The following is a 14727-nucleotide window of genomic DNA, read 5'->3' on the forward strand; positions in this document are numbered from 1 at the left end:
TGCCCCTCTCTCTTGCTTTTCAAAACACTGGTTTATGGGGTGCCTGTGTGGCTCAGTCAGTTAAGCGGCCCACTTCGGCTCAGGTCATGATCTCGCAGTCTGTGAGTTCAAGCCCCGCGTCGGGCTCTGTGCTGACAGCTCAGAGCCTGGAGCCTGTTTCAGATTCTGTGTCTCCCTCTCTCTGACCCTCCCCCGTTCATGCTCTCTGTCTCAAAAATAAATAAATGTTAAAAAAATAAAATAAAAAACAAAACAAAACAAAACACTGGTTTGTTTTGAGATAGCCAAATGGCAGATAACTTTATGTAGAAATTTAAAAACTAAACAAGATTTCTTCCAAACCTTATTATCAGTTGATTTATTCACAGAAAGCCCAGTAGGGTCTGAGGCCACCTATGTTCCTAAGTTCCTCTAAATTCAGGCTCACCCCCTCAGATACCAAAATACTAAAGGCAGACACTCACCACACATGTCCCTGGGTGCAGGGCTGGGACACCCCCCTTCCTCAGGGGCTGCCCAGCCAAGGGGAGGGGCGAGAGGTGGGGAAGGTCTACTGGAGGCAACATCCAAACCAAATTTTCAAGGACCAGTAGGACGCTGGCCAGGTTAAAGGCAAGGAGAGGAGGAGAGGGACACATCTGGAGAGAGAGAACAGTATGGGCGACAAGCTCCGCCAGCAAGGAGACCCAGGGGTGCTGGCCATGAGGCATGGAACATGGAACACAGAACGCAAGGGAACGACTGGCCATTTCGATGGGGGGGTTGGGTGCAGCTGGGGGCGGGGGAATCAGATGGTGAGAAATCTCGAGGGTCAGGCGTTCATCCTGGAAGGTGACACGCTCAGGGGCTGGGCGGGGGGCTCGAGGGGGGGGGGGGCGGTTTCAGGAGTGCGAAGCTTCCAGAGGAGGGTGCGAGCGTAACCTCCTCAGGCTGGGGCCTCAGCAGTGGGGACAGAGAACGGAAAGGCAGGACAAGGGACCGCTCTGTCCTCCAGGTGGCAGGTGGGGGCAGGATCCCAGTGGCCAGGCACCTGGCCGGGGGCAGGGGGGACTGTAATTCATGCAGGTTGGGCTGGGAAAGAGCAGAACCACCACCTTTCTAGAGTCCTCCAGAAGCCACTCTCCTGCCCCCACTCCTCCTAGGGGGCCACACTCCTCCCCACCACCAAGCTCGCTGTCCTCCGGGGAATCAGAATCACTCCATCCTCTCTCCACCCACAACCCCCTACCCTGAGGCCTGGAGGGAGCCCCTAGCAGTCAGCCCACCTCTCCCTTTCTGTAAGTCTGACTCCAGTCGTTCCTCGGGTTTCCCTCCACCCCAGGGGCTGAGAATCCAGCGTCAGACACACCTTTGGGTTCAGAGTCAGCTAAGGCGAGTCTGGGGCTGGAGGTGCAGTGATCCCCGTGCAGAAACATCTGGGTAATCGGGAATCAGAACAGAGACAGTGGGCTCTGTCCAAACCCCAGCAGGTTTATAATTACAGGGGCGCCGGGAGGGACTGTTTAGACAGGTCGCACCAGCTCCTCGTTTATCCTCTGGGTGGAAACAGTCCGGAACTGCCTTTCACAAGGACGCTGCACAACGCCTGCTTCTCTGACTTTAGAGCCAACTTATCCGGACCAATCCCCTTCTGTGGAGCACGGTGGCCAAAGGCAACAGGAAAGCTGGAGGATTTGGAAGCAGCCCAGTGAGACCGCCAGGCTCCCAGGCGGGTGACGGGGCGAGCGAAGGCAAACCCGCAGCTCCTCGGAGCCCCCCACCTGTCGGCCTCCCAGTGCCAGGGCCGGGCCCCAGTACAGGCTCAGCTACCATCACCTATGCTAACCACAGGCCACTGGGTCAGAGGAACCTGCAAGGTACCACGCACTGGTCATCTCAAGTACACCTTCCATTTTATTCTTTGTACCGTCCTCTTTGGCTGCTGACCACCAGACCCATCACAGACAGATTACCTGTTACAGCCTAAGTCCCAGAGTGAAACCAATGGCCCAAGTGAGAACGGAGCCAGGTAGGGCCGCCCCAAAGCCCACACTCTCCTACCCTGAGCTGCCTTGGCTTCCTCCTGCCCGTGGCTCATCTCAACACTACCAACGCTCCCAATGGACTTGGGGCCCCCCAGGAGCCCCAGTGAGGTTGTGGCTGCCTCACTGCCGACTCGATGCACAAGAGAGTGAGGGAGTGGCAGCCTGTGCCCCAAAACACCCTGCCCTCCCCAGCCAGTTCCTGTGTCCATGCCCCCAGACAGCTTTACTTCCTGCCGTCCCGAGCTGTGCAGGCCAGACCTGCAGCGCACAGGACGCCAACCCCCAAATACCGTGCGTCTCACACTGTGCCCTAAGAGGGTGTGGACCTCCTCATGCACCACTCTTCCCCCACTGCCTTCCACGGGGTCTGCCACACAGCTGGCACTCAGCAAGAATGTAAGATAGGACCAGAAAGTGACTACAAGAAAATACAGGTGACTTTGGGCTGGGCAAGATCCTTAAAATTTCAAAAGTCAAAGCTGTGCGCTTACACGCATGCGTGTGTATGTCTATGAATACATCTTTTTTGCATCAAAAATTAAGGATTTCTGTTCAGAAGCCAACACCACGGACAAAGTTAACAGACCACAAACACTGTTTCCCAATCTGCTACGTCTAAATTGACAACACGCTAAACTGGAATGTCCCAGTAAGTCCTATATACCAACATGAAAAAGGCCCCGAGGGAAGTCAGGCAAAAGGTATGAACAGGCAACTTCAGAGAGAAGCAAAGTCCAAGGGGCTGACGGCAGCGAGGCGCTCACACTCGTGTGATTGGGGAAATGCCCACGATCTGAAGGCTCTTCACCTGACAGACTGGCAAACCCCAGAGAGTGGGAACTGACAAGCGTGGGGCGGGGGGGCATACGGCATACGGGACCCTTACTGTATACACTGGGGGAAGGCAGCCTGAGGCAGGCCTGAGAACAACCAGGCAGTAATTAAGTCATTAAGCAGACACATGCCCTGTGAGGACCTGGCAATTTTGTTCCTGAGTCATCCCCACAGAAATGTTCTCTTGGGCTGTGGGCACACAGGAGTCTTCACCCTGGGGAATGCGTGGGTGAATGGGGGGCGGGGGGAGCTGTGGCACACCAAGGCGGAGGCAAGCGGCGGGAAAAGTGCAGTGCTGGGGTACAGACCTTGCGACCTGCACGGACCTCACGAACAGAAGGGAACAGAACGGCAACGGTGGGCAGCATGACGGCCTCGGTGTGAATTAAAAACAGCCGCACACAAAGCAAGGCTATCAAGTTTACGAGAACCCGGGCTAACACAAGCCACGACACTAGAGAAGGGAAGGGACTAGCGTCAAAGGCAGGGAGAGAGATGGTGAAGGATGCGGGTGTTGGGTCGCATCCCACCTACCAGTCCCAGCGGTCTGATGAGGCGCAGCTTGTCTTCCCCTGGGAGGCTTCCCTGAGACCAGCTGTCCCTGCAGGACCACCAAGGGGGAGCACCTGTAGCGCCTGCACTCGCAGACAGGTGGGGCCAATTCCCCACCACAGGCTCCTGCTTGCTGGTCCACGTGGGGGCCACGAGAGCCCTTCCAAACACTGTCCCCATGGCCTGCAGCCACAGCTCGACCCACACGGGTCACGATCGTGCGTGTTCGCCGCCTCCCTGCCCCAGCTGGACTGCAAGCCGCTGGCCACGGGCATCACAATGAGTGCTTCTCAGCAGCAGCAGCAGCATCATAAAAGAGCACGTCAACGCTGTGCCAGGCAGTGTAAAACAGCTCTGCATGTGTCCCCTCCTGTGACAATCCTCAGCAGTGGATACCATTAGTGTTTCCATTTTATAGAAAAGGAAACTGGGGTCTAAAGAGGCAGAGTCACCCACGATCGTGCAGCCAGAAAAAGGAAGAGCCCGCCTTCCAGAACCTTCCTCGGGCTGAGAAGAGAGAGAGTAAAGCCAAGACTTAACGAGTCAATGTCAAGTGACGTGTGTGTCTCCAACCAGCCTTATGGGTCCCAGGGAAGGCCACAGACAGAGTTCAAGACAGAGAAGTAACGTACGGGCCCCGTTCCTGATTCCACTGTGTGCCACTGAGGCTCATCAGGAACCCCAAATCTGTAAACTACTGAGACCGCTTGCCGAAGATGACCTCGATTTCACGCCCAGAAGCTTTATTATGCCCTTTAACCTGGGACACTGAAGGCCCAGGCACCACAACTGCTCCTTGCACATCCTGGAAAGGCAGGTTCAAGGGCGAACCAGCCGTGCGGAGCTGACCGGACAGAAGGAAAAGCCCTTGGTGTTGTCCCTCCCTCCCGGCAAGTCCATGGAATCAGAGTCAAATGTTTTCTCCAAAGGTGATAAAGTACACGGAGAGGCTCCGGGACATTCTGAAAGACAAGGATGAAAAATGACCCTGTTGGGATTCCTTAACTACAGGCCTGCAGATGGTGGGGAGATTGGCTGAATGAGCTTCTGTTACCTGGTTTGAGTCCCCCAGCCCCCAGCCCTCTCCGACGTGGCCGCCTCTCAGGAGGGAGAGGCAAAGACCTGGGCCTGCCCCAAAATAAATGGCCTTGTGTGGGTCTCTCTCCCCACGTTTCTAATCCTTCAGCTGTAAGGCAGAAGTAGAACTGATTTTGTAAGGACTAATCACACTGGGCTAGGGTGGGTTTACGGTACGGGCCGGGTTTCTTCTCGGTCGGGTGCACTCTTAGCCCGGCTCAGGCATCGCTGGACAAGACCGGGCCATTTCCGCAGGTTGTCCATGGGGGCATAGGATCAGATGACCTCCAAGGGTCCTTCTCAATTAGAGGATTTCTAATGGAAGGGTCTGTCAACGCTACCAGCTGGCCAGCTGCCCCTGAAGCCCTCATAACTCAATTTCTGACAGCCTGGTGCCACCCTCTTGCCACACACCGATGTGTCATCAACACCTAACTGTGCCAAGAACTGTGGGAGGGACGAGGGATACAAACTTCTGTGGTCCCTACCTTCCTGGGGTTTGTGGTCAGATAAATAACACAATTACAGACGGTGACAAGTTCTAGAAGGAATGCCCTGGGTCATCGGAGTTGCCTGAAGGAAAGGGTGTCTGTGGCAAGAGTGGAAGAGAACTCTGAGGGGCAAGGCTGCTTTCTGAAGGCTCGAGGCAGGATATCAAGGCCCCACGGAGCGTGAGCCACACGAGACGCCACCCCCTCGGGGAAACTGCCCCCCACCCCCACCCCAGCTCACCCTCCCTCGTTACTCCCGTATGACACATGTAGCTACAAGCCCAAATGCGGTAACACAGTGGGTTCCGAGGCAAGGACCGTGCCTTTATTCTCCGTCCTCCAGGCCAGGCCCACAGAGGGCACCCCGTAAGATCCTCTCAATGCCCGAATGCCGCTGGAGCGGGAATCCCTGTTCCACGCACACAGGGAGGGACGGCAAAGTTGCTAAGCGCTCAGCTGGACGCACGGGCAATGAAGCAACCCGTGATCCTTTATTTACCAAGGTCTTAATCCAGTGAGCCATTCCAGCTCTCCTCACAAAACTAAAAGGAATGGACTGTTGGAGCACCACCAGAGAGTACCTCCAGGGATGACGGATGTCACTAACACTCGTGCCGATCTGGAAAGAGCCGTTTAAGCAGAAAGCAGCAGAGAGCCCCGCGGCTGCTTCACTCATGCTGACGAGGCTTTCCTTCAAACCCAGGATCCGAGTTAGTTCGGCCCCAGGTCTACCCGTGCCCCAGGCAGGCCGGGAGCGCTCCAGGCCTGGGCCTTGGGGTGTCGCCACTTCCCCACCCACGTGCCTGGTGGGGCGCACGTCATTTGCCACATCCCGCACACAGAGGCAGGGGGGCCCCACGGTGCCAGCGCAGAGCCTCCTGTCTCAGCCTAGCCCAGGCCCTACTCTGAACCCCCCTTTCCGAACGGGGTCACCATCGACTTCAGGGTTGTGCAATCTGCTGGGCGCCTGAAAGCACCGGGGAGCGCAGACTCGCTCTGGAAAACCCTCGAGTCTGTGCCCGCTTGCAAGCTGTGCTCTGGCGCCCCTCGTTCTACGGGGCTCCACCTGACTTCTCCCCGCTGCCTTCCAGCTGGGCTCGCCCACCATCTGGGCTCCCAACTCACCCTGCACTGGAACCAGAGGATCTAGGAGTTCCCCACCTTGGTGCTCCCCTGAACCGGCCCTAACCTCACCGGGCTCCGCCTCCTCAAAACGGGGTAATGTCATTCACCTGGCGGGGCTCCGGGAGCCCGATCTGTGCTCTGGCTGCCTCTGACCCAGCGCCAGTCCCGTCTCACTCCGGGGCCTCACTCCGGTCCCGGATCCGGTTTTCAGCTCTCGCTCCCTGCCGGCCGTGCCTGGAACCGTGCTCACCAAGTAGGAGGGTGAAGAAATGAGGCTCCTTACCCTGCCAAGGCACCCTGTGCCGCTCGACAGTTTCAAAGCACAAATCCCAGCCTTCAGCACCGTGGAAGATCAACTGCTTACCGATCTTTAAATGTCCCAAATGACGAACGAAAAAAAGAAGACCCAGAATCCCAGAAGTCCCGGTTCTCAGGTCTAACTCCGAAGGCAGAACACATCGTGTCGAGAGGAAGGATGCGTTTAAACAAAGTTACTTCAGAGCTGACCTCCTCCTAGGGTGGCCAGCTAGGTTCACTGTGCTCTGCGGCCTCAGGGCCCTCTGCGCCCTGATGCGATGCTCAGCATCAGCAAAGGCCCGGCGACACCCATGGACTTGTCCCGAGCACAGCACACGCCCCACCTGCAAGCCATCACCCCCAAGACTCCACCCTGGCGCTCACACATGCTCACCCTTCAGCCGAGTGCCCGGGAAACAGCACGAGGACACGGCTGCCCAGTGACTAGGTCACTACCCTCCCTGAGTCTCCCTCACCCCAGGCAGGCGCTGGGCGAGGGGCACCGCACTGCCGTAAGAGCTGCCGCTAACCTGGATGGTGAGCCGGGTCTTGCCAGGTGCGTCAGCCAGGGCTCGCTGGCAGCTGTTGTCGGAAGCTCTAACCGTGAAAGGGGGCAGGGACAGTTAGAGAGCTGACAGCAGGTGAACCCTTGGGGCACAAAGCCAAATTACCTTGGCGGGGGGAGACTGCCAGACTGGAAAGGTGATAACAGCACTTCCTCCAGGCGGTGCCCCCTTCCTTCCAGGCCCAGCCCCTCCCCAAATCCCGCTTCCACAGTCCCCCCACCCCTCCCTGGTCCCCTGCCTCAGAATTCCTGGTTCTACCTTCATGATTCCTGCAACCACCCCACACAACACACACACACACACACACACACACACACACACACACACACGGGCTGCCTCACCCTAACTCCAGGCCTGGGCCCCTCAGCTCCAGCCCCAAACGTCTGCATACAAATGTCTCCATGGAGCTAAGCCAGCACGGCCTAATTGAGAATTGAGCATTCAAGAGCCCACCAGCTCTAAAATTGGGTAATTCTATTTATTTACTGAGTAGAAAGGGAAAATGTTGTATCTTACATGGCTTAAACAAGTTGCTTTCACATCACTGAGATCAAACAAGAGAATAATTTATCTTCAGAGGACACGCTTGACGGCAAAGCACCTTGAGTGTTCGATTCTCTCAAGGAACGGCTCCTTACGTGCAGTTTGGACCGGGGGGGGGGGGGGGGGGGGGGGGGGGACAAGCCCGTTCCCGTGTACACAACATGCACGTGCAGGGACGAGAAGCGGGTGTGAGCGAGGAGGCCACACTCCCCGGGGCTCGGGAATCACGGCCGGGCCCTGTGGAGGCTGACTATAATCCCTGCAAGCATCCCGAGGAGGAGAGGTCCGCCTAGGAACCCGGGCAGGCTGTCTCTCTATTCTGAGCCCGAGGGTCACACGCTCGCGAACAGTGGCGCCAGGGTCCGCCCAGACAGGACTCAACCGTCTTCACACTGAAGCAGAAGCATTAAGTGTGTGGCGCTCAGAGCAAAGGGACACTTCTCTCCCGTAAGCAGCTCCCGGGAGGCTGAGAGCTGGGGCGAGAGAGCAGTTCCAGAGGCAGGCGCCTGGGCCCAAACCCCGGCTCCGCCACCGACTACTTCCGGGAAGCCGGGCATCCGCCAACCACCCGAGCCTCGCTTTCTCCACCTGCAAAGTGGAGATGACCATCTCAGAAGGCAGTCGTAAGAACCGAGAACACCCACAAAGCCAGAGCAGGGGCCTGGCACAGAGCACGTGTGCATTAAATGCTAGCCGTCATCACTGTTTTTCATTTCTAAACTTCTCGTTGTCGGTTAACGTTCCTTTTAACACGTTCTGCTAGAAGTACACGGACCATAAGCACACAGCTTATGCGCACACAGCTGGGTGACTTAGCAGCGAGTACACACCCACGCGTGGGACACGGGGGCAGGGGGACAAAAGTCCCTGCTCGCCCAGAGCCACCTCTAACACAGCCCTGGTGAGCCCACTCGGGGTGGGGGGAGGGGAGCCTCTTCCGCATCCTCACAGCGTTTGCTCTGGACCATTTAAAAGGCCCTTGTGTCTGTTTTATTCATGCCGTGTCCCCAAGGCCTAGCACGGGGCCTGGCACATGGCAGCGCTCTACAATTGTTCACCGAAAGACTGATTTCTGCCCACTATTGTGGTTATTTGCACACATATTTTAATTCCGAATATTTCACGCAAGCTTATGAGCAGAGCAGGTCTTACCACCCAGCATCAAACCCCTTCCTTTCTCTGACTTACCCATGCATCCAGTCGACGATCATTCAGCGTGTCAGGCACCGTGCTAAGTCCCCGGCACCCAGGCGTGAGAATTGGAGGATGGAGAATCGAGTCCTCGCCCCCAGGTTCTCAGAGCCCAGAGGGAGATGCACACGGTGAGACTACACACTGGATGGGCCTGCGGGAAGGCCGCCTGAGCCCCGCCAGAAGGGGCCGGGGAAGGCTGCCTCAAGAAGGAGCTGGAAGGAAACGGAGATCAGGCTGGAGGAAAGACCACGAGCAAGGCAGGCAGCGCCCTGTGGACAGGAGCCTGGGGGCGCTCCGTTTAGCTGGAGCCCAGGGCAGTGCCGCTCAGGAAGGACCAGGTGGTTCAGCAGCTGCCAGCACGGGCTTAGGTCTTAGTTATGCTAACGAGTGTGGCTCCAGTGTGGAGGGGATGCACAAAACAGAAGCTTCCCACCCCCAGGGCAAGGAATCGCACAGGTTTGCTTTTCCAGACGAGCCGCCCTGGCTTCAGGCTAGAGAACAGACTGAACACAGGGGAGGCCAGGGCCCTGACCCTCCATCATGACGCAGCAGGTACTGGTTTGCCTGAAAGAAGGAATGAATTAGAAACTCTAGGGAAATGACGGCCTGCCACCAGCCTGCCGGCAGCTAGGCCTGAGCACGGCGGGATTACGACAAAGGCGATGCACCCACGGACAGGCCGTCACGCGGAGGAGAACTCCGTCCAGGCCTGCGTACGTCAGGGCGGTGGCCGGAGAGCGAGTGGAATAGGTCACTGCCACAGAGCACCAAGGTTGTTGTCTCCATGTGCCTCGTGCCTCCGCTCACCGTCCGCCTGCTGCCCTGTGACTGCCCAACGTGGCAAACGTTGGCTCCGGGGCCTCAAGACCGTGGACTCAGCCCAGGGTCTGGACCACGGCGGCCGCCATCAGGCTCTGCGGAAGCCACGGACACAGGGCACTGGCATCTTCTGAGTATGTTACCTACGAAACTCGCCTAGAGGGACGGGAGAAGCGCACCCCGTTCCACGCGGACAACTTTCCAGGCCAAACGGCGCTGCGTGTGGAGACGCCCGCAAGTGATACCCGTCCCCACAGTCCGAGAGGAGGCTGCAGGGGGAGGTTTCTGTGAAGGAGGCACCTGCCGACTCTTCGGGGGCCAAGGTTCCCAGAACATGTAACAGCAAGACACTTCTGTCCTCTTCACCCCCAAATACTCTTCTCCTCCGAGGCTCTTGGCGCCCACAGAGCGCGCGGTACGGGTCAGCCCCAGCCTGGCTTCTCCGGGGAGATGTGAGCTCTAAGCGCACATATGGCCGGCGGCTGAGCAGAACCCCTGCCTCGGGGATGAGGCGGATTCAGAGCCCAGTTTCTGAAGTCAGCAGTAGGCCCTCCCAGCCCGGCCACCAAGGGGTCCTCGGAGACCCGGGCAGCAGCAGGCCTGCAGGTGACAAACCCGCCATTTTGTGTGCGGAGCCCCCGAAGACAGAGGAGGCCGGGCTCTCCTAGGAAGCACTGGTGACACTTGAAAAGCCCCACAACTCGCAGCCGAGGCTCTCAGTGCACCGGCCCCAGAGCCAAAGAGAAGACCCGGGAGCAGGGCCTAGAAGCGGCAGACACGGTGGGAGGGCCCTCGGGCTTCTGGAGCGAGCCAGAGCCAGAGCCAGAGCCAGAAGACGTGCCAGAGGTAACCGAGCCCCCCTACCCCCGCCGGGAAGCCTGTGGGGAGGGGACGTGCCAGGCTCCAACTTGCCGAAGAAGCCGCCCGCTGCTTGCTGAACAGCCCCCGCCCCCGGCCCCAACCTACCCAATCCCACGTGACTTCCCGCCTCCAAAGAATTCACGGTCTTCAGCCCTCTGCAAGGCCCTGCTCATTCCGGCCTCCAGACTTTGCTCCAACCCAGAAGCCTGCCCCATCTCCCTGCTCCCGACTCAAAGCCCAGCCCCACCCACCCCACACACCTTCCCTGGTGATTGCAGCCAGCAGGCTCTCCTCCTCCGAACGCGACGCCCAGAGGCAGACTGCGGCTTGGTCCCACGGCCCTCAGACCCCATGGAGACCAGCATCCGTTCTCCACCCAGAGCCTTCCCCGCGGGGCCCCTCTTCTCTAAATGGCTCACTCTGTGTTGGGTGATACACAAAATGTCCCCTCCAAATACCCACAAGCACTTCCATTTGATATTAGTTCCCGTGGGTGATCTGTCCTCCCACAGATCAGGACCTGTTCGCTCATCTAGCAAACATGTGAGTGCGGAGTGAGTACCGATCCCGCTCGTCCTCCAAAGCACCTTTCCTGCCCCCCCCAGGGGGAGCCCCACTTTCCGCCGCTCTCCAGCCAGTCTTCCGGCAGCCCACGCAGTGATCTGTCTAGTGTCGGTCTCTTCCCACGGGAGCTTACCTCCAAAGGTCACAGCCAAAGGCTCCCGGAGGGCGGGGTCATGTCCCTCCTGTGCAGGCACATGGCCAGCATGCAGAAAAGGTTTCTGGAATGACCCACTCCAGTGAGTACCCTTCAGCGGAAAGGAGCAAGACTGAGCATGAGGACTTCTCCACCTCGAGACCACCAGGCTGTGTTGAGATTCGTACAGGTCTGTGGCCACATCAGCGAGAAGACACCTTTCGTGGGCAAGAGCGACCTTGCTGGCAGCTTGGAGAGATGCGCAGCTGGCCGCAAGCACCGACGCCACTCAGAGCCCGACGGGGCGGGTTCACCCTGAGTGACGTCACGCTCCTCCCTTCAGCAAAAACCCATCCCGGAGGAGGAGGAGGTGGGCAGCATGGAGTTATACAAGCTGAAAAGTGATTTCAGAGACAGCATCACAAGGTGAGCCGACCCTGCCTAGAAAATAAATCGTTGGCCTTAGCATTCCTCGGGCAAAAGATGTTCTTGGCCGTGGACGTTATCGCAGCTAAGAATTTAACAGGGAGCCTGAGAGCTCCAATCAGCGACAGGACCTGTTAAAGCCACTCGATTTAATATATGCTGACACTATATACTGGCAACTTTAACCTTTTTTTTTAAAGTAGCAGCTGAAGGCTTCTGCAGTAGCCCTATATGTAGATCCCTGATGTCTCCAGAGCAGTTTCAGCCACCGACTGGGAACTCAAACGATGCCGCCAAACGCACCTTGCGGGAACAGGTGATGTGCTGTGTGCGTGCTGACCCCCAGCTCCCACATCGGAGGGACAGAGCTCCCCGCCAGCACTTGTCCTGAAGCCCCCTTTCCACTTTCCACACGCTCATTCCTGGAACCCTCACGACAATACTGGGATATAGGTACCATTTTTACCCCCATCTTACAGATTGGGCAACTGAGGCAAAGAAAAATTAGTAACTTGCCCCAAGCGCCCCACCCTCCACCCCTATGTAGTTAGTGACGAACCAGGAGTCGAGCCTAGGCCGCACGTCTGAACCGGTCCCGGTGCCTCTCCTGGCCTATGGCTCACAAGGCCCAGCCCGCTGTGTGTGCCGACCTCTCTCGGCACCGTCATCCAGCTCAAGGCAGCTGCTGATTAGTACCAGACGGTAATGTCACCACAGTTACAAAACAAAAAGTCTCCCCACAGCTAAAGGATTCTGTCTAGTTTGGGTTCAGGGTCGAAACTAACGAGGACCTGTGTCTCCACCAGACACACCCGGTCTCACTGGAGCTCACGGCAGGGCTCCGCACAGCCATCGCTGGCTGGCCGTGAGCTGGCAAGGCCAGTCTCCCTCCTGGGGGCGAGTGAGACCCGTCTGCCCGTGAACCTGAACCTGCACGGGGGGCAGTCCTGAATTCCAGCGCTGTCCCGGAGGCACCTCCAGACCGTATTCTGTAACTGCCTGTTCCAACACAGCTTCACATAGTCCACCACGGACACCCCACAACCCCCACGGCGTGAGGACATTCCTAACAACGCCAGGAAGCCACTGCTGTGGCAGCCGGACTCAACCGTGCCTCTGTCGTCACCCTGTCACTCTTAGGGCCTTCTGAGGAATGTTTCCTGAGGCAGGTGTACCTCTCTGGCTACTGAAATTTGGGCTCTGGCCTGGATACCCACCAGGGAGGCTGAGGGGTAAGGACTCGGACCGTCCCATTTCCCAATGGAGTCTCACATGACCTAGCACGTAGTAGCTGCTCATGAAACACAGACTTTTCATAAGACGAAGTATTCAGCTAAAAGTCAATAATGACCTTTTGGCCAACACACAGGAAAGAAAAGTGTTAACAGAACTCTGAGTTCCTTGCTCACGTTTTTTAACACTGGGCACCTGTGATCACTGTCTCTACTAGACAATAATATCAGATGGTGTTTGTTCTCAGACAAAACGATACACCTACTCAATCTCCGTTTATAAAACTAATTCGTCCAAGTCCCCAGCAAACCCCAGCGCTTCCTCCTTGTATCTCACGCCACTCGAGCCTCTGTTGCCTGGAAAGCACCCACATGGGTGCTGACGTCTGTATTCTCACTTCATCCTGCAGCTTCCCCGAAGGCCAGTATCCTCTATTTTTTTAAGTTTATTTATATATTTTGAGAGAGAGAGAGAGAGAGAGAGCGCGCGCGCACAGAGGTGACTGTGTGCCCGCCAGTGGGGGAGGGGCAGAAAGAGAGGGAGAACGAGAATCCCAAGCAGGCTCCACATTGTCTGACACGGGGCTCGAACCCACACACTGTGAGATCATGACCTGAGCCAAAATCAAGAGCTGGACGCTTGACTGACTGAGCCACCCAGGCGCCCCTTACCCCCCCTTTAGAGATGAAGATTCTGAGGCTCTTATCAGTCAAGCCACTTGCCCGAAATCACAGCTAGCGACGGCACAGTCGGGAACAGAACCCAGATCTTTCTAACTGCAAAGCCGGTGCTCTCTCCACTAAGCCCACTGCTGCCTGGAAAGTTCCAGGGGTTTTGCCCAAGAACAAAAATGGACTTTCCTTTAAGCAGCAGGCAGAAAAAAGTAAATGGGCTCAGGAAGAGTGACTTCCAGAGAAAACAAAACTCCCCCCCCCCGCCCACCACCACCTCCACAAAATTTCTAATCGGGGAAGGAGTTCCTCATGGGCCTAGACTCACGGGAAGATGCTCTGACAGCTCAAGGGCGGCTTGCTCGGCCCCTGGACAGCCTGCACTGTCCCAGCATGGCGTCACATCACCGCCGTCCATTTTTCCACACACGACTCAGAAGCCACGCGGCCTCTCGGGCCAAGCCCCGCAACGAGCATACACAGAGCCAAGTCACAACACGGCTAAGCACGAAAACGAAGATCCGAGAACGGACAGGCGCTAAGACCCTGACAAACGCTGCTTTATCAGTCCTTCCTGGCAAGGTCAGCTCACCACCTGCACTGACAGCCAAGCCACCCCTGCCGCCACCTGGATCTGACCCCGAAGACAGGGCCTATCTGGGGTATGCTCATCTCCTCCCCAGTTCCGGCCAGGAGAAGCCGGGCCCGTCAGGCACCATCGGCCTGCTCTCCGCACACGTGAGGAAGCAAGCGTGGGCATTACCTCCCAGAAGCTATCGCTGGACACTTCCACTCCAACGGAGTCGTCGTAAGCGACAGACATCTCTTCGGACAGTGAGGGAGCAGCGGCCAATGCTTAACGCAGAGGTCAACTTCAGATGCTCAAAATCCGTAGACAAACCTGTCAAAGAAAAAGCACATCATTGTGGTTTTTAAATTCTTTTTTTTTAAATTTTTTAACATTTATTTATTTTTGAGACAGAGAGAGAGAGAATGAACAGGGGAGGGTCAGAGAAAGGGAGACACAGAATCTGAAACAGGCTCCAGGCTCTGAGGTGTCAGCACAGAGCCCAACGCGGGGCTCGAATCCACGGACCGCGAGATCATGACCTGAGCTGAAGTCGGACGCTTAACCGACTGAGCCACCCAGGCGCCCCTTAAATTCTTAAGGTAAGAAGCAAGTCACGGCCATCACACGACTTCCATATCCATTACTGCCTTAGTACAGAGCAGTCTCAAACGTTCCCTTTAGGTGAGAGAAAATCAATAAACACATATATATGCATGTGTTATATACCCGTGCGCGTGTGTATTTCG

The 14727-nt window shown here is 57.0% G+C and overlaps 1 protein-coding gene across 4 annotated transcripts in view; it reads right to left on the bottom strand.

Annotated features, from left to right (window-relative positions):
• Window positions 1-14727, bottom strand: part of PACSIN2 (protein kinase C and casein kinase substrate in neurons 2) — a 133831-nt gene that overhangs the window by 25213 nt on the left and 93891 nt on the right. For 3 of the 4 annotated variants that reach the window (XM_042948027.1, XM_042948029.1, XM_042948028.1), the window contains exon 2: window positions 14174-14311. In XM_042948027.1, coding sequence (XP_042803961.1) covers window positions 14174-14233 — 60 coding nt within the window. In that variant the 5' untranslated portion in view covers window positions 14234-14311. Of the gene's footprint in view, window positions 1-3392; window positions 3645-14173; window positions 14312-14727 lie in introns of those variants that run through there. The other variant, XM_042948026.1, reaches the window with a different exon arrangement.

Source organism: Panthera leo, chromosome B4, assembly GCF_018350215.1.
Source record: "Panthera leo isolate Ple1 chromosome B4, P.leo_Ple1_pat1.1, whole genome shotgun sequence".
Classification (NCBI taxonomy): Eukaryota; Metazoa; Chordata; class Mammalia; order Carnivora; family Felidae; genus Panthera; species Panthera leo.